Source organism: Galleria mellonella, unplaced genomic scaffold (assembly GCF_026898425.1).
Source record: "Galleria mellonella isolate WM207_F2 unplaced genomic scaffold, CSIRO_AGI_GalMel_v1 utg132, whole genome shotgun sequence".
Taxonomy (NCBI): domain Eukaryota; kingdom Metazoa; phylum Arthropoda; class Insecta; order Lepidoptera; family Pyralidae; genus Galleria; species Galleria mellonella.
Window position 1 is genome coordinate 2669235 of NW_026441989.1, and position 20329 is coordinate 2689563.

The following is a 20329-nucleotide window of genomic DNA, read 5'->3' on the forward strand; positions in this document are numbered from 1 at the left end:
GGTTTTCACCATATTTCTATAAATATTAGCTATAAAAATTGTCTGCATATGGCAAATAAGGGTAAAAGGGAATCTTTTATTTCAAATAAAATAAAAGTAACGAAAATTACAAATTAAATTTTCTGAATAATATAGCGAACAATAGGTTATCTTTAGATTTTATTTCCATTAATTTATAATAACTTTTTACTTAACAAAAGATATCCATGCGTTAATCAAATTAAAGTTCATTTACCTATCATTACATTAACTATTAAAATCAGTATTAATAATGTCTTAGCTATTATTAAAATTACTTGAAACACGCGGCTTTGCTTGCATGAAGTAGGATAATTTCCTATGTTACACGACAAACGTGTAACAAATTTTATTCAAATCTGATAAGCCATTAAAGTATGATTGACTAACGAAACCTTAAACATCTTTACAAACTTTCACATGTACAATGTAGAATAGAATACTCGCTGCATTACAGAAACCGTTGTTCGTATTCTATATAAATGATATTATTATTGTGCTACAATAGATGACATCTTCACGGTGATGTGAGACATATTCTTGATAATTCTGTTATTTGTCTAATGTAGAAATAATTATAGCATCTGTCTGGAAAAGTCATAAATAGGTACCTATACTATATATAACATCTGCCGACATTTGATCGGATGCGGTAGATTAGACACTCGCGGTTTACGGTGCATTCTTAACTTAAACCGTGGCATTCTTAAATGATGATACTTGTTTCTATATGAAATACCTAAATACCAGAAGGAGACTGTACAAAAGTCGTTTGCTACCTCTGTTGTATTCATGTTTCTACCGTGAAGCATTTGTGTTCGTAGCTGTGTTTCGATTTGAAGGGTAGGATATGGCAGTGAATTTACAGGGTACAGAGGTATAACTCCTTAGTCCTCAGGAATGGCAACGCACGGGGGGTATCATGTCATGGGCGAAACAGTATAATCTGTTATGTCCATGATACTGTTCATGTCTATAGGTGGTGATACCACTTTCCAACAGGTGGGCCGTCAGCTTATATGCCATTCTAGTTATTAAAAATAAAAAATATTATAGACAGAAAAAGTTGTATTATAATATATTATAATCTGTTTTATTAGAGCTTAATGAAAAGGAAACCAATTTTTGTTGAAATTATCACAAAATAAACACGCTAAATAAAATTTGTAACATCAATTAACCATATTTTATAATAAATTTTTGATTCACACTACTGTTAAATATCAGCAGTATTATTATTATTACATTTCGTATATATTATTATTATATTACGTTTATAATCGAGTCAGTTGTTAATTTATTCACATTTTCATTATATTCTATGAAAATGGATAAAGAAACGCGAAAAATGTGTAACTGGCATAAAGTAAGGAATTGTTTCATTGTCATTAATAATTAGAAATTTGATAAATTATTAGATTTGATTCCATGAAACCGATTAGAAAGACCGAGTTATATAATTGCTTATCTGGAAGTTTCATTTTCGACAATCGCTATTATTATATGTATGTTATCAAGTTTTACTTAAATGATAGAAAACCCGACGCTAATATGTTTATAACATAGCATCAAGGATCATATATATATATATATATATATATATATATATATATATATATATATATATATATATATACGAGGTCTGTCCGGAAAGTTCGTATAAAAGTGTTCTGGAATGCGAGAAAGAGGAGTGGGGAGGCCAGGTAAGCGCAGGACCCCTTCCTTATGTCCCTAACAATGCTTCAGTTCTGGTCTGACCGCCGTGCGGTGCGAACTGGCTTGTCACGCCATCTGTGAAGTTACCTCTTAACGAAACCCCGTCGGCATGGAGCCCGCTTCCGTTGAAGAGCAGCGCGTCGTAATCAAGTTTCTCTCGAAACTCGGCAAGAATGGCCGTGAAATTTTTGCCGATCTCAGAACAGTTTATGGGGATGATGCTGTGAAGGAACCAACCGTCCACAAGTGGCTAAAAAGATTCAGAGAGGGCCGAGAAAGCGTTCAAGATGACCCACGTTCAGGACGTCCTTCCACTTCACATTCCGACGAAAACGTGGAAAGAATTCGAACTTGTGTTAATGGGGACCGTCGTTTAACGGTCAGACAGGTGGCTGAAGAGCTTAATTTGGGCAAAACCGTGGTCCACGAAATTCTAAGAAACGAACTTCAAATGAAAAAAATTTGCGCCAAGATCATTCCGTGAGTTTTTGAGTAAAAATTCCATTACGGTGACCGAACACCCCCCTATTCGCCGGATTTGGCCCCGTGTGACTTCTTCTTGTTCCCAAAAACCAAATTGGTACTTCGGGGGCGGCATTTGGGGGACATAAATGAGATAAAAAAAGCTACGACGGGGCAGCTGAGAAACCTACAACCAGAGGACTTTCAAGGAGCCTTCTCACAGTGGAAACGGCGTTGGCACAAGTGCATTATGTCACAGGGGGAGTACTTTGAAGGGGATAAAATTGATTTACCTGAATAATTGTAAAATAAAATTTTTAAAAAACTTTTATACGTACTTTCCGGACAAACCTTATATATATATATATATATATATATATATATATATATATATATATATATATATATATATATATATACATACATATATATATATGTCTTAATATTACAAGATAATTCTTAATATTAAAAGAAATTAGTACCTAAATAAAAAATTATCTCTGTTTAGTTCAAAAGCCATCACTTGATCGACTAAGCAATCGGCACAACTGAAGCAAGTTATATTTAGCTCCACTTACCCGGGAAATTTCGCAGATTTCTTGGAATAAATATTATATTAAATCAAGTGCTGGAGATAGTATCAGGTAATAGAATATATCTAAGATGGATATAGAATTCTAAGATGGAGCTTTCGTATTAAATATTTGACCGTTTAACTAATTTAATTCTTTGCCTCGTTCGACACTTAATATATTCTTTTACGTATTTTGAAGTACTGTTATTGTGCACCTACCTAAATCATATAAAACAACTGTATACATATAATTAAATAATTCAAGTCAAATAGTCATGTGTATTTTGTGTAATTAATACCTACCTATTTTACTACCTATAACGACCTACGTATGTTTAGGAACCTACACACTTAAGTATTATTAATAAGTTTCCTGACTGAGTATAAGTTCAGCTGATGGAAGCAAAAAATATTTTATACAGCTAGTACGCTGTATCTTGCGGCTCTGTCCGCGTGTTTCAGTATATAAAGTGTCCTATGTATTAAGTTTGATATAAACTATTCGTGTAGTAAATTTATATTCATTCAGAAGTTTTTGCATGAAAAAGTAACACGCACTCATCCGATATTAGTTTTTAGACATGCGCTCTACATGTTTTATGTTTTATAAAAGACGGAAAATAATGCTATCATTCAGGTAATACATTCCTCCATCCATAATTATAAACTTTCCCGTTAATAATATTAATAGAATAAATGTGCAATGATAATGACACAAGTGCGATTCTTTAATTTATTATATATTACACGTATATCGTATTTCCTAATAGCCACTTATTTATTGAAGTATTCACGACTTACATGTAGCTACCTAAACCTGAAGTACTCTTCAAAAAAGATTGACTGTCGAACATACTTTTAGAGTAGATATATAGGTATATTCACAGAGTTTTTGTGGATGTTTCCTTTAATTTGGCTTTTAATAGCAGCTTTATGTAATTGAAAAAATCAAAACTACAGTCTGGAATTCTGTGTTTTTTTTTTATACAACTTAGAATGGCAAACAAGCTGACGGCCCACCTGATGAATATGGTAACCGTCGCCTATAGACATGAGCAGTACCATGGACATAACAGAGTATACTGTTTCGCCCATGATACCCCCCATGCCTTGCCATTCCTGAGGATTCAGGTGTTATTCCTCTGTACCCAGTAAATTTACGTCATATCCCGCCCTTCAAACCGAAACACAGCCATGCAAACGCAACTGTTTCACAGTTGAAACACGAATGGGACAGAGGTACCCAAGCAATCGACTTTTGTACAAAGTCTCCCTCTGGTGTTGATATCCCATAACAATAATTAACTGTATGCCCTATCACACCATTAACTCACAGCGTGGTTCTCTAATATTATGTATGGAGACGACTAAAATATGTCACTTGCTTCTTCCGAAATCTTAGTGCTAAACAAAAAATAAATAAATAAAAATACAAAACCTTCATATAGTTCAAAGTCAATAATGAAAAAATCTATAACCTTGATACAGTTCAAAGCCTCTATTATGGCCATGTTTTTTTTTTATGATTTATTAGAGACGTTTATGGTTCGCATGCCAAGGTTTTTTGTCACTTTATCAACCGGCAATGGCATGCAACGACTATGGTAATTAGTTTCCAGACAAATTGACCGTGATTCACACTGTTCACATAATAGACAAACCGACGTGTGTTTTGTTTTAATAAGCATGATTTTTTGTCTTGTTTTTTACATAGAATTGTCAGGTGTTGGTGGTTTAAATCGTTATAATAATTATAGGAAGGGCTCGTAATCTGATTCATATAATATACCTATAAACCGGTGATACCATTATTATATCAAGTGGTTCCTTGTATTTGTACTTATATTTTGTAATAGTACGTTACGAATTTACGAAACATTACAAATAAAAAAAAAAAAAACTTATTAATTACAACTAAATACGCAAATACCCAATTATAATACAGATCTCAAAATAAACAGTCCTTGTAGCTAGACATGACATAATACGATTATAAATCATGTTCCAATTAGTTTTAACTACGTACAGAATATGGTTTAGTTGAAAAGAACGCGAATGGAGAATTATTCAATCATTAGACATTTAACTAATGGTAATCCTAATGAACTTTGAAGAAGCTATAAAAAGCTATATCAAAACTTGAAAGTTTTTAAACAAAAACAATCTTCCTGTATCTATTATATGTATAATAAATATAAAAGCTATGAATAATTAGGCTTATTATATGTAATTGGCCTAGGAAGGTTGTCAGAGCTGAATTACTGCATGGCTTCTACAAACGGAAACAGAGGTCTCATACGACCGAGCGATGTAATTGGAAGACATTAAAACAAGGAGAATTAGGTAAATTAAACACGTCAAAATACTTACGTGACTCCTGAACGTTATTAAGATAATTATTTCTTGTAATTCTCATATTCATAAAGGTAAATATGCATCCATTGTATTGTAATAAAGCGCACGGTAATAAATTGTAATTAATTATAATATAACGATTATATCATCACAGGTCAATACAGTCAATGTTGTCATTACCAGCATATTGGTTATCCTTTTCAAAGTATTATTGATGTAGCAATAAATTACACGTGATGCATCGTATGTTGCTGTATGTACATTAATACATATACCATGTGTTTACAGACCTTGCGTATCAATTAATTTCAAATAAAATTATTAGTACGCCAAATCGATGAATACAAACAACCTCTAATCGATTGTATGGAATATGAGGTATTACTAATTATTTTGGTATGTAAAAGATTGGTCTTTTTTATCCAACTTAGAATAGTAAATAAATTGACGGCCCTCTTGATAGAAAGTGTTAATCGTCGTCTATAGATAAAGTATATTGGTTACAAAAAAGCAACTAAAAACTATTATAACTATATAATTTTGAAAATAAAATAAATAATGGTGAATGTGTTGCTTAGCATATAACTTGAGAAAGCTCGATCAATTCGGCCAATTTGTCTTTTTTATATATTTGTTGAAAATCGAGGAAATTCTTGAAAAATTCGAGGAAGAGAAATATTGCTCGGAAAAACATGCGGCATTTTTCTTTTTCACGTACTTCAGTACTTAGTAGTTTTTTACGTAGGTTTAATACGAGTAGAATGATGTCTATCGAGTCAACTAATAAAATAGAAGAAAACGTCATAACGTTTTCTTCTATTTTATTAGTTGACTTGAGTTTTAGATGATTTCGGTGTGCCAAGTTATATTTATTCTGGTATTGCGTTTAAATGGGATTATCATGTCTTCAAGAGTGAAATCCCTGATATAAACTAGAGATAAAATGGATGAGATGCTGACCGAACGAAAACCATTGTCTGGTATTCTCTTCTATTACATTTTATTATATTTAGCACTTTTATAATATAAGCTATATTATCCAATCATATAAGTATTATATTTATTATTAGAGCATTAGTTATAGTGTACTCGTATATCATGAACATCAAATGGATCCTATGCTTGTTTTCAACTTCGAGCACAAAAATATTGTGCACCTGATTTATCTACATATTTGTAATAAGAAACTTTTTAAATCAATTGTTCTTTGAATGGTAAATACGTAATTATCTTAAATATATTTTATGAGGTCCACAAGGAAAGTTTATATAAAAATCTGTATGTATACCCACTTGTGTTTCTATCATGAAACAGTATGCATGCATACATACATATAGCATGACTGTGTTTAAGTTTTGAAGATGGGATATGGTGATATTACAGGGACATACATAGAGACATAACTTAAATCTCGGGAATCACAACTTACTATGGGTGCCATCGTGTATTCTGTGATATACATGGTGTTGTACATATCTTTAGGTAATCACTTTTCATCAAATGGGCCGTTCTTATCATTACAAATTGTATAAAAAACGTCACTGCATAGGGAATTAACGCCAAAGCCTGTTGTACCTGTGATGTGCGTACGCATCTGCCGCAAGGCCGACCGGTCTTTGATTGGAGTGACAAGGGCGACTGTTTTATGATTAGTGTACTATGGTGAGATCACAGTCAAAAGTATGAGAATAATGTATAATAATTATGATAAATACCACTGGAGAAATAGACATATTATACACATGTAAATAGAGCTTACACTGTGAGAATCTACTAGACAACTTCTATGTAAATAAGTTTAGATAACTAAATATTCTAATAAATAAAATATTTTCTATGTATAACATGTACATAATTATACATATAAATTACTCAGAATGATACAAACAGATATACGTACCGCACAGTACAAACATTTGTATGATGCATACATCGAACCAACAACAACAGCGTGTAAATTGCTAAACTACGAGTACAAAGGCCATCAAATATGCAGATGGAATTCACTGTAAATTTTTCTAAACTATATAAATTGTTTGTCACAAATCTCTGTATTAAAATCGCAAATAAATAAAATATTCGTAAATTTTAATGGAATTTTATAAAAAATTATCATAAATAACTGTATGATCGATGAGTGATTAATCGATTAAATTCAGATCTATAGTTACAGTGCAAATAAAATTATAATGAACATAAGGAAAATAGTAACATGTTAATATCTACTTAAACATTCACATGTCAAGGTAGGTATTATAAGATATAATACAATCAATTCTGAACTGAGAACATAAATATTTATTTATCAAAATTAATTAATGTACATTATTTTTTAATTTCATCTGCACTTATTTAACATATATACTTGTACAACAATTAGTCCATTGCCCTAAGGTTGTCTTGAAAAGATTGCTCTCAGCAATAAGACCGTCTTACTGTACTTATACAACTGTATCGTTATTTTGTTAATTGTCTTGCTTATTTCCTATATTGTATAATGCAAATATTACAAATATTACGCATTAAATTAAATGCGTGAATTTCAAAAGTAGGAAACTTAATTAAATTAACTACTAACGGCGTATTGAAATGAAACAATAATCAGATTTTAAGTTAGACCTTTAAGAACACAGTGAAAACCGAATCTAATTTCGTGGAGTATTTTTTGCATAATGCGAGAAGAAAAATACAGACAGATAGGCAAAATTTCTAAAAGATATTGTTTTGGCTTTTTTGCTCTTATTAAAATTATCTTACGTAGAAACACTTCTTTCTTTTTAATTCTATAATACTTAATTCTTTCATGAAATCCAAAAACTAGTAGTGTAGGCAATATTTTTTACAAAATTTATAAGACTTAGTTCCCACAATTTTTAGTATTTATTATCGGTATATGAGAACAAATCAAAAGATCAATTGGGCACTGGGAACTGCCCGCGGTGGGCAATCCATCTACACCACCTCCTGCTTCAACTGTCATTTTGCGCCGTTAATCATCCTCATAAAAACCAATCTCGTCGAAACGTCTGAGAATGTTGTTTGGCTGTGAACAACTTTGTCACGATATGGCCCTGTTACATTGTCGTATTATGTTCTAACGCTATATTTTCTCTGTATACGTACGCATATGTATGTATAGCCATTGATATACCTGAAGTCTATTTCAATAGAACAATGAAAAGGTACCTAAGTTTTGTTTAAATTATCACAGGAACGTTCTAAATTTAATTTATGACAACTCGACACATTCAATCAAAAAATAAAAGGTGTTTTATTATTACTACTATTAGACATTAGCACATTGTCTATGGTAGAATTAATTACTCGTATTAATTTGGTTACATTTTCGCATACACCAAATTTGATTTATATAAGTTCTAATCTTTTTATAAATATCTTTGTAATGTAAATGTATAATTGGTATTCTAATAAGAACCGCTTTAACTACAAGTATCTACTTTACTCCAAATATTATAGTTTTAATTAAATAACTATTAAGAATATAATTATTGTAAATATAAAAAAATTGCTAATATACGAAATTATAACAAAGTTAATGATAATTATTTTGCTTAATAAAAGAAAAAAAATACCGGAGGGAATTATACAAATATATATTTAATATAAATTTGGGTGTATTTATATAACATGAGAGAAACAATTACTTATTCTTATTAAAGGTACACCTGAACTGGGGAAATTACGAGCCTCTTATATATGACGCTGGCAGAAAGGCCGTATAATAACGTCCGATTGCCATTGAAGAAAAAGAAGAAGTTATAACATTATTATTCATTTTAATTTGAATATGAATAATATGAACATATTTAATAAATACAGCATAAGTACGAGTGCCTATAAATTATATTCTTTAGATAGTTACGTAGATATGTAGACATGGGACATTTTATAAATGACCTAATAGCCTAAATGTATGCAAAATAAAAAACCACCTTAGAAAGGTCCCACCGAGATTTGAACTCGGATCGTTGGATTCAAAGTCCAAAGTGCTAACCATTACACCATGGGACCGCAGCAATACTATTACAAAATGCTTATCTACTGTCTTTTTTTTTTTTATAAATAAAAGTGCTTATTTATTAATAAGATTATGGTAGGATACTTCTTACCATTCTTACCAAAGTCGCACCACTTTATACTTTTGTATTCTCACATAACCTCCAAGAGCTTTATAAATACGTTATTTCGGTATGCATATCATGCGAAAATATTAAGCAAATATTCAATCAAATTAACAAACACAAATTTACTGTTTATGTAGTTTTACGTCAGTAATAGAGAAACAACCTGAAAACTTATCCAATCTTGTTTGTGCACATGCTACATTGTATTCAGAAAAATTTCAGAAAATGTCGACGAGGCAAAACGTTGGCATGTAATTTTTTAATTCGAATAATTACAGCATTTCGGTAGCGGTCATCGTAAAAAGCTTGGTATTTTTATCGACTTAGGAATGAAGAAACTGTGGCTCGGAGAAACGATCTGGCCACATTAAACTTTCAAACTCTCCGAAAAAGAGAGTCTTTCACAAAAAAGCTACTATGTCTTTTGTTGTGGATAATTAGCTACTGACTTTTAAAAATATAAATCATGGTTAATTAAATATACATTAAATACGGAACCTTTGTCTGATATCATCATGAAATTGCCGTTTTTACATAAAAATATACCGGATAATATAACTGATACCCTGTAGCTTCTGTTGATACACCTAAAGGATATTTAGATTAATATAAAAAGAACGTAATAGAAAAAAGCACCAGCATTATTATCAATCACAAATATGCTTTGCGTATCAAATTTTGTCATTAAAATAGGATCCAATACAGTCTAATTGACTTGACTAAACTTCCGTGGTGCATTCCGATATAAAATTAACAATTTTCAGCTTGCTATCCATAAATAGATTTTGTAACATCAAGACAAATATTTTAACAGTAACGTGCTCAGTTTTTATAATTGAGCTATTTGCGAGATCTGTCTACATACATACACGTAGCAACTCATACAAACTAAGTTTTATACGAATACAATTAATATAAAAAATATTACACTTTCCATAGATCACCACAATTTTGCCTCTTTATTAATTGCTGCTGCATTTTTTTTTATTAATGTAATATATTAAATACTTAATATAACGTTTAAATTTATTTTCATAATGCATTGTCTCTATATCATACATGTTTATATAGTTGGTTTATGAGCTATAATTATATCGATCTTTTAATTGTTTATAATTGGCAGTTGGACCGATATTCTCCCGAGTTGGTCGCAGAGTGCCGTAATTATAATTATTTCTTATTTATTTGCGAAAACAACGACCACACATCCGGCATGTAATTGCAGATCGCTATGGGCAGTTGCGTAATAAGGGCGTTGAACTCACCAAACTGCATTACTTTATTGCTCCCCTGGTTATCACGTACGAGATATCAGCGTCAGACATTTAATAAAAAAAATCTGTCAGTGTAATGGACGTCGAATTTGTTCTTTTTACGTGATGTGCACTATCGTATCTGCAACGTGATGGTCAATATGTCAAGAGAGCTGTACTTGATATGATATGTTGGTTAATTTGATATAGTACCCAATAAATGATTATATTTTTTTGTAGAAGAGTACAATATAAACAACTAATTCTAAAAAGAATTTCATTAAAACCTAATGTGAAGACAAAAACAATTTTTGTTGCTCTTAATAGAAAAAATAAATAAATAAAAACTATAATTTTTATAAAGAAATTATCTTTATAATAACAAAAAGTTTACCTTGTGTTTACAATAAAAAGAAATACTACAAAAACAAGAGGTCCCACCGAGATTTGAACTCGGATTGCCAGATTCAGAGTCCAGAGTGCTAACCATTACACCATGGGACCTCTGACGGAGTTTTTGAAATTACGGTTTAATTTTGAACAAATCTTTTTCTACATTTATTTCATTTTTACTAATACAAATAACCAATTAAAATTAATTATACATGTATTTTATTTAATTAGAAGTACTCGTGTTTATCTAATTGAATATTTTTGCTAAGATGATGTAGCGTGAAATCGGCTTTACCCAAGTTTAAATTTAGCAACAATTATATTTAGAACTGACTACTAACAAATGCTAACTGTGGCCTCGACATGATCCAAGAAAAGTATTAAATTGGCTTCTTGAGATATTTATATAGAAATATTGAATATTCCTATTTTCTTATGGGTAACTATATTGGTAGAGATCGTAATAAAAAAGTTCAGAGACTTTCATTTAATTTATTTATCAATGACGACTGCCGTATTTACAAATCGTATGAGTTTATATAGGCACAATATTACTAATTCAGATGCAAAGTAAAGGATATTACAACTCAGCTATAATATGCCTGTGTACTAGGTTTATAACAGAACGTACGAAATTTAAAACATACAAATATTTAGAATTACAATAATAATTATTATTATGTAAATATAAAATATATAAATCAATCTATGACATATTTACTAATGTATTATGAACACTTGTTAAAATTTTATCATTCTTCATTATAATTAATCTTCATTATTAATGAGTAATCATCATCACCAAATTAATGATAATTTGATATATTTCAAAATAATCATTATAATGTAAAAAACAATGTCAATGACTACTATCTACAACAGTTAATAATTATCTTAATAACACCATAGCCCTTGCAATAGAACATTGAATAACTACCTACCTATTTTTTATCTCAGTAAATTACCTAGTGAACTTTAGTAGATAAGCGAAGAATTCTATTCAATCCTTACGTTAATCCATGACTAAACCCCAGATAATACAATACTATACTAGTAACTAAACTATAAGAATGATCTTTGATTACGAATTCTGAATTATGTTTACTTACGATCATAATTTTGGAGCTAATTCAAAATCTACTAATATGAGTTGTTCTACAAGTATGTTCATCTGTCTTTATAAACAATAATAAGATAAATTATAATTTCGTTTTAGAATGAGAAATTGAGTAATAATTTATGATATCCATCCGTTGCTCTCAACACGATGATCTTGGAGCCTTGAGTGGCATTACAAAAAAAAATAAATGTCACGTATCCACAATAAAAAATGGATCACGCACGCAATAATGGGGACATAAAAACCTAATGCGTAAAAGGTTGAGTTATAAACGTAGGTAATTATTGAACAACAAATTAGATACCAATAAAATATAATTTGTTATTAGGGATAAAAAATACACATATCGTCATAGTCGTAGAATACTGACGGATCTGACAAAGATTACATATAAAGATCTGTCAGTATTCTACGACTATGACGATATGTGTTCACGACTGTACTATCCAATAATTCTATTGTCAGTCAGTCAGAGGCATTTGTAGTCTATGGTTGCTGTGGTGGTGATGAATGTAACACTTGACATCCCCGAACATATTAGAAAACTACATGGCAAGTAGCGACTACCGCTGTCACTCGGAATAGTTTGATTTGTTATAAGTATTTTCAATCATCAGAGAGTTAAATTGGGTTTTTCTTTTATTAACACACAAAGTGATTAGTAACGTCCAAATTATAAATCAATAAATATTATTAAATGAAATAGAAAAGTAGTGTGTGAATAAGTTAGTCAATTCGGTAATTCTTACAATCGAAATATTTACCTATTTACCAGGAATTGTTAGTAATGCGGACTATGCTAGCGATCCCAATGCTAACAAATTATCTTGTTAGGTCGACCCGTGGTCTCCCCTGGAAACCATCGTAGTTAATTTCCGATGCATTTTTCATGATGGACTAACCAACCTGCCTTTTCATTCCACTCATCATTTCACACGGTCAAAGCAAAAATAAAAAAAAAATCTTACCGGACTTTTTAACAATAAAAAATATAGTTTATTCAGCATTTTATAAATATTAACATTAATTTGGAATTCCAAGTCGTATTCCAAAGTAGCAAGTGTTGAAAAACGATTGGTGTAAATCTTTGGATTAATGATTTTGAATTTAGTAAATAAACTGGTAAAAATCTAAATGTTTATATAATTCTGTACACGTACGAAATCGTATCATTTGCCATCAAATCTATTTTTATATTTAGCCAAGATTATAAATTGCATAATTTTGTTCTGCAGAGTGAATATCGATTCGCTGGTGGGGGGTATCCTCGGACGAATAGCGGTGGCGGGCGCAGCAGCGGACTGTGCTCCGCGGCGTTGGTCGGCGGAGCCCTACTGGCTGCTGTGGCCGTGCTGGCGGTTGCTGCACTTGCCTTCTACATGGGCGCACTCAGGCCTGACAATGGAGAACGTAAGCGTCTTTTCGTATTCTGCGTTGAATTATTATGTTGTATGAGTAAGTGTAATATAGATGCTACGTGTATGTACACTTGGTTGTATTTCGACTTAAATGGTGAAATATGACAGTTAAATGATAAAGTACGGAGGCATCTTAATCTTTAGCGACACTTATGTATACGTCAAGTCAAAACTTCAAAGAATTCGCCAAAGATTTGGCTATTGGGCGAAGCCAACTGACAAAGTTGAAGACTGGTGCTATATAGTTTTAGCCACATCTGAGATTCTGAGTGAAATTTAAAAGTTTTATGGACAACTGAATACAACGTCGTTAACACCGCAAATCAATGTGAATAATGACCAAAGAAATAAAGTTACCCGATATTACCGATGATATATTAGACGTCAGTTTGCACGAGATTGAAATGACTCTCGAACAGCTTAAAAAAGCCTTACTCTTTTGCGACCAGGGGAAGACGGAATTATAAACATAGCTGTCTCACATATAGTCTGAGAACGGGTGAAAAACCGATATTTGTAGCTCTTCAGAAGGTATTTAATTTCGTCATTCATATTCATAACGGTGTTACGCCCGAGGCGTGGACCAGAAGTGTGGTGGTCTTATTCATCAAGTAGGGTGACAATACCTTATCAAAGAACTATAGACCCATATCCCTTCTGAACTGCGTCTATATACTGTTTTCGAGAGTCCCAAGCAATCGTCTTACGCGCAAACTCGTCAACTTCTAGCCACCCGGACAAGCTGGTCTCCAAAATGGCTTTACCATCATAGACCACATATGCTACGGCAGATTATATAGAAAACCAAAAAGTATAATCTAACACTATGTCTAGCGTTTGTAAACTATAAGAATGTTTTTGATTCGGTAGAGACATGGGCGGTACTACAGCCCCTCCAAACGGTGCCAGATTGACTATATGTAGGTACTTCGAAGTGTTGAAACATATAGTAAGGTTACGATGTGTATCCGAGTATAGAATTAAAGTACAAAACTCACCCCAGTGCAGAAAGGTGTAGACAGGGTAACATCATATCTTCGAAATTTTTCACAACTCCATTGAAACATGTCTTCAAACTCATGGACTGGAAAAATATGGTATAAACATATGCTCAGTTTCTTTGCGTGACAAAATCCGAAATGGGGATATCCGCATAAAAAAAAAAGACTATCATAGCCCAAAAGATAAACAAGTTGAAGTGGCAGTGGGCTAGTCGAAGGACCGACAACCAATGTGAAAAAAATTTCTTGAGTGGCGGAATGCATCGCAGAGAGTCAGTGGATGGAGGTTACTCAAGATCATTCCTAATAGCAGTCTATGGGGAGGCCTATGTTCAGCAGTGGAAAGATAACGCCTTTTATGATGATAATAATAACGTAATTTTTTTTATCAATAAATGTTTAAGATAGATAAGAAAGTAATATTTTCGATTTTATACAACAAAGTACTTGCGTCGTTTTTCTATGAAATTAATGACTTTTAATTTTTTTGTATTAGCAATGATGTCCTTCGAGGGAACTCTCCGAGTGACCCATGGAGACGTATACGGAGGTGCCTCTGGCAGCCCGGCGTGGCGCGAGAGAGCGCGTCGGTATGGCGCAGCACTCCGGCAAGTGTATGCGGCGCCATCACCTTTGCGTCAGGCATTTGCCGGTGCCCTAGTCACTGGCTTTGGGGATCGCCGGCTCGACGTACATTTTAAATTATACTTAGATAGAAGAAAAATACCAAGGTTGGTTGCTCAAAATGCTTTAATGTTGTTGATTGAATACACCACAAAATGTTAATAATACCTATTGTAATATAACCATTTATGTTTCAGTTCCGTAGCGAATATAGAAGAAACTCTAAAGAATATTTTAGTTCAAGATTTATTATCGAAACATCCAGCATTTGGACAAACGATAAAAGTCGATACATCCAGTATAGTTATTAAAAGAGATTTAGAACACACTTACCATTCTGAGTCTTACGTAAAAGAAGCTATGAATGAAAGTATGACAACAAATTATCCTAAATCCTCTGGACCACAGAATGCGAAGGATAAGACTGTTCAAACAAGAGTCGGAGTAGTGCGAAAAACTACTGTTAAACCAGGAAAAAAAGGAGATCCTGATGAGCCAGATATTGATACTGAAAATATACCTGTCGTCCAAGGTTCATTTCAAATTACAAAGACTGAAGCAGATATAACAGAAAATAAACATAATTCTAGTCCTATACGACATGATGATAAGAACCATAAAATACAATCTGGAAAAATGAGTACAACAACTAGGTCGCCTACAACTAAATTATCTACTACTAAAATATCGACAACTAAACGAATACCGACAACTACACTTAAACCAAAATCTTTCACAATTACTTCTAATTATAATATAAAAACAAAAACAGAATCAACACCAAAACGAGAAACAGATAACAATATTCAGAAATCGACGACGACGACAACTACATCGTCGTCTACTGTACCTACTACTACTGCCATTATGACGACTACAAATAATGTATCACAAATTTTATTTGATCTCTTAACAAATGAAAACCACTACAAAGATATACCAAAAATAGATACACTATTTACCGTTCCACATGTAATAGATAATGAACCATGGCGTCCTATTACAAGACCATATTATGAAACTACTAGTAAAGTCACTCCACAAGCCGAAGTTAGTGATCAAAATGCTGAAGATAGAATAGGAGTTGCAGAAGTTGTTGAAGATATATCGGTATTGGAAAGTATGTTGACTCCAATACCTCCAGTAAAACATCGTGATAAGACTACTCGTCGCCCAGGAAATGTATATAATGTAGATCCCAGTTTAGCTGCACACGTATATGTTCCTAGTCCTGTCTACACAAGTTTTACTCTACCCACATATGCGCCCCCACTTAAAAACATGGAAACTTTAGGTTCCGGCTACGTAAAACCTCATCCTCTACCTGTAGATAAAATTAGTTCGGTAGTAGAGGTTTCACAAACAACAGACATGGATGATGATGATGGAAAACCAGTGATAAGACCACCAAAGGAGAAAACAACATTGGCAATGTTAAATGTAATAAAACCCAATGAACAAGATAACACCACTAAAGAAATATCAGTAGAAGGGGCATCTATATTAAAGATAAATAATGTAACTACATCTCCTGTCATAAACACTATAAATAACATTCCTTCTAATACTACAACTATTAATCCAGTAAACATCTTTATAACAAGTTCAGAAAGGACAATAGATCAAAAATCTAATACAACCAATAATGAAACTGCAATTGAAATAAAAGAAACACATAATATTAATTCGACAAAAATTTCTCAAGAACTTCATACCAATAATACTACTAAAGAAAATTCAACAAGACGTCCTAATAATAAAGTATCCATAATTCCGACAACAGTCATGCCCCATCATACATGGGAATTAATTAATACTTCCACTAATAATGAAAATAGCACCTTCAGTAAAATTTCTCCTGAAAAGTATTATAATGATACCCTACAAGCTATAATTACTAAAAATGATGCTGTATTTCCTAATACAACACCCAGATTTCAAAATAAGATATCCATTTTGAAGAATTTGACTGACATTATTAAGAAATATACACATAATACAACAGAAAAACCAAAACAAGAATCGCACAACTCAGAAATCGAGGAAAGACACAGTCATAATAAAATGACAGGATCGGTAGAAGTTGTACCCGATGATGAACTGACATTACAGGCCACAACAACAGGAGTTATTACATTATTACCTGCTAAATCCAATCTTGGAGTAAATCGCCCTTTACGGCCACGACCAAAAATAAGACCAGAGTCTCAATCTACAAAAGAAAGCTTACGTAGTTTTTTTCGACCTGATCCTGAAACACAAAATTTAATGAATAAATTTAATACTGAAAACCATGTTGAAATTGTTAAATCATCCAGTGAATTTTTTGACATTTCTGAAATTGTTACATCATCTACTGTTATAGATGAAAAAGAAAATGAAGAGCGAGTAACCTTTGTAACTGTAACTGACAATATAAAAGTAACCGATGTTCCTAATAACAGTACAAGTAACAACAGACTTCCTAAATCAAATGATGATTTAAATTCACCAGGTAATAATAAAAATATTACATCAAAAGATAAACAGAATAAAAATACTGCAGAAGTACCTGACGGTACATATAGAGTATCATACCACGTAACTGGTAGTGTCAGTAGTAAACAGGCAAATAAAACACTTAATCTCCCTGCTTATGAATTAGCTCTAGAACCTGATGTAGTTCTTGAAATACCGTTTAATCAATCAAATACCTTAACTATAGATAAGTTAAAACAACTAGCTAACCTGGCTACAATATCAGATTCCAATAATAATACTTTATTTCGTTCTCCCAGCGGAGTAATATCTACAAAAGCAATTCCTTCCAGTTACACATTAAATCAAGCTGGATTTAAAATTCTAACAAAAACATACAATAAAGTAAAACAAGAAGAAAATAGTTTAAGTAAACCAGAAAAAACATATAGTAAGCCACACTTTAACAAACCTGAGAAAGAAAAAGACAATGTGCTATATGTGGAAGGTAATAATATAAAATATTTTATTTACCTAAATTTTTAGACCAACTTTTTAAAATAATGTAATAAATATTTTTCGCATGTTTCAGAGGAATGTAATAACATAACATCATTTCGTTGCAACAGTGGTACTTGTTTATCGCTAACTTCCCGCTGCAACCGCTTACTTGACTGTCCTGACGGTGAAGATGAGCGTGCCTGTTCTTGTGCTGACTACTTACGTGCAGAGTTCTCGCAAGCTAAGATTTGTGACGGTGTCGTTGATTGTTGGGACTATTCGGACGAAAATAAATGTGGTGTGTATAATTATACATTTTATACCCGCTATAAGAATTGAGTATATTAGTAAGTATGTAGATGTGAAATAAAATATTTTGATCTCTTTTCTTTCAGATTGGTGTAATGAAGGACAATATGTATGCGCTAATGCTCGTCAGTGCATTGATATGGCTAAGGTTTGTGACGGAAACCCTGATTGTCCACTTGGTGATGATGAGAAAAGCTGTGTTACTCTAGCAGACGAATTAGAAGATAACGAAGTAGTTCCTTATAACGAAGAGGGTCAGTGACATAATATTACAGGAAAAAGAGATCCTTTTATTATATTTTGGAAATTTGTTTTATTAACTTTTTGTTACCAGGTTTTGTTATGGTGCGCAAACGCGGTGTCTGGGGTAGACTTTGCGTTGAGAGTTTTGCAGATGTTGTATCCCAGGCACACAGTTCCCTCAAATTACCGGACCTTGGCAAAGCTGTTTGTCGAGCTATGACATTCCAGTAAGATGCCTTATATTTATCCTCAATTATTAATACAATTAATTAATTATTGAAGCCTATAAAAACTTATTAAAACAATCAATTATTTTTAGCGACTCTCCCTGGGCAAGAGAGGCGCGAGAAGGCCGTAAGGCTAGTTCAGTCGGGTACTGGGAAGTGTGGCACAACACCGCCGCGCGCGCCTCCGACTCGCGGCTGACGTTCCGCCGAGCAAGCTGTGCACGCAAGAGGGCGCTGCGCGTCCGCTGCAAAGACCTTGACTGCGGGATCAGACCTCATGCTGACGCTCAACAACCAAGGTGATTATATTTATAATTTTGTATTAATAAATGCTAGTTTTGAAACAATTTCAAATAACTAACGTGTAATAATAAAGAAATACAACAATTTGATGACAAGTTAATAATAAATAAATACCTAGCTACAGACTTAGATTTACAGTTTTTGGGATTTTGTTATATACCTAGAATTAAAGAACATGTTGACTTGTCTTTTTTATACTAAACTGATAGCAGAAGTTAATTATAATAATATCATGGTATCGTCAAATAAAATAAATGGTCTGTTTGACACTCGAAGTAACTGTCCCGTTACTATAGACACATACAATAAATACATGTGAAGTTCAGAAACACCAGTATTACTCATGGCAGTCTATTTGCATTTCGGCTCTTGAGGACTGACGCGTCATAGCTTGCTTGTTTTTTTTATAGGTGAGAATGAAATGATAACCCCGCCTACGCTATCGATATGCACTGGTGGGGCACCAGTGAGAGAGGATAGGTGAGGATGAAAGCAGGTCAGTTAGCCCATCATAAATTAATGAGTATTAATCACGATGGATTCCAGGGGGGACCACGTGGAGGTCGACCTGATAGGGTACATTGCTAGAAATGGACCTGTTAGACCCCATTACTAACAATTCCTTTCACCCCTACCTTGCTTGTTAGAGAAATGCAATTAGATGATTGACCATACAAAACCAATATACAACAATGCACAGATTGCTAATATATGTATGCTTAGATAGTGAGGAGAGGTAAGGGACACGGTGATAATTATTTAGAACATGTAAGACTAAATTTAAACGATTTACTGTATTTGCCATTTACAATCCCGTCAAACTGTAGTTAATATGAGGCAGTTTGACTTCTTCATGTATGGGGCCTTTAGGAATATATCTAACGTGGGCATGCGTGTGCGATGGAGCAGGGTGGTGGGTGGCGGTGGAGCGGCGGCTGGAGCTTGGCCGTGGCAGGCCGCGCTCTACCGAGATGGAGATTTTCAGTGCGGCGCCACTCTTATCTCAGAACAATGGCTGATCTCCGCCAGTCATTGTTTTTACCAGTAAGTATTATCTATCCTTTTCTTCTAACTTTATCAATACCTACTTTTTTTTATTATATACAAGTTAGCTATTTGTCTAAAGATGGATTTAAAATGGATGAGAGAATTGTCGCTTTTCCCATGAACCCCAAATTTTTATTTGATGTAAATTTAAGGACTACGTTAA

General features: G+C 32.9%; 1 protein-coding gene and 2 non-coding genes across 4 annotated transcripts in view; 1 reads left to right on the forward strand and 2 right to left on the reverse strand.

Moving 5' to 3' along the window:
• The window catches only part of LOC113518140 (uncharacterized), a 72289-nt gene that overhangs the window by 48860 nt on the left and 3100 nt on the right, over positions 1-20329 (forward strand). The window contains exons 3-10 of one of the 2 annotated variants that reach the window (XM_031913101.2): positions 13272-13446; positions 14952-15186; positions 15277-18044; positions 18129-18335; positions 18433-18600; positions 18681-18816; positions 18909-19115; positions 19990-20163. In XM_031913101.2, coding sequence (XP_031768961.2) covers positions 13272-13446; positions 14952-15186; positions 15277-18044; positions 18129-18335; positions 18433-18600; positions 18681-18816; positions 18909-19115; positions 19990-20163 — 4070 coding nt within the window. The remainder of the gene's footprint in view (positions 1-13271; positions 13447-14951; positions 15187-15276; positions 18045-18128; positions 18336-18432; positions 18601-18680; positions 18817-18908; positions 19116-19989; positions 20164-20329) is intronic. The other variant, XM_026902919.3, reaches the window with a different exon arrangement.
• Positions 9086-9157, reverse strand: Trnaq-uug (transfer RNA glutamine (anticodon UUG)). The gene has a single exon. It is a non-coding gene; the product is annotated as a tRNA-Gln (tRNA).
• Trnaq-cug (transfer RNA glutamine (anticodon CUG)) lies at positions 10956-11027 on the reverse strand. The gene has a single exon. It is a non-coding gene; the product is annotated as a tRNA-Gln (tRNA).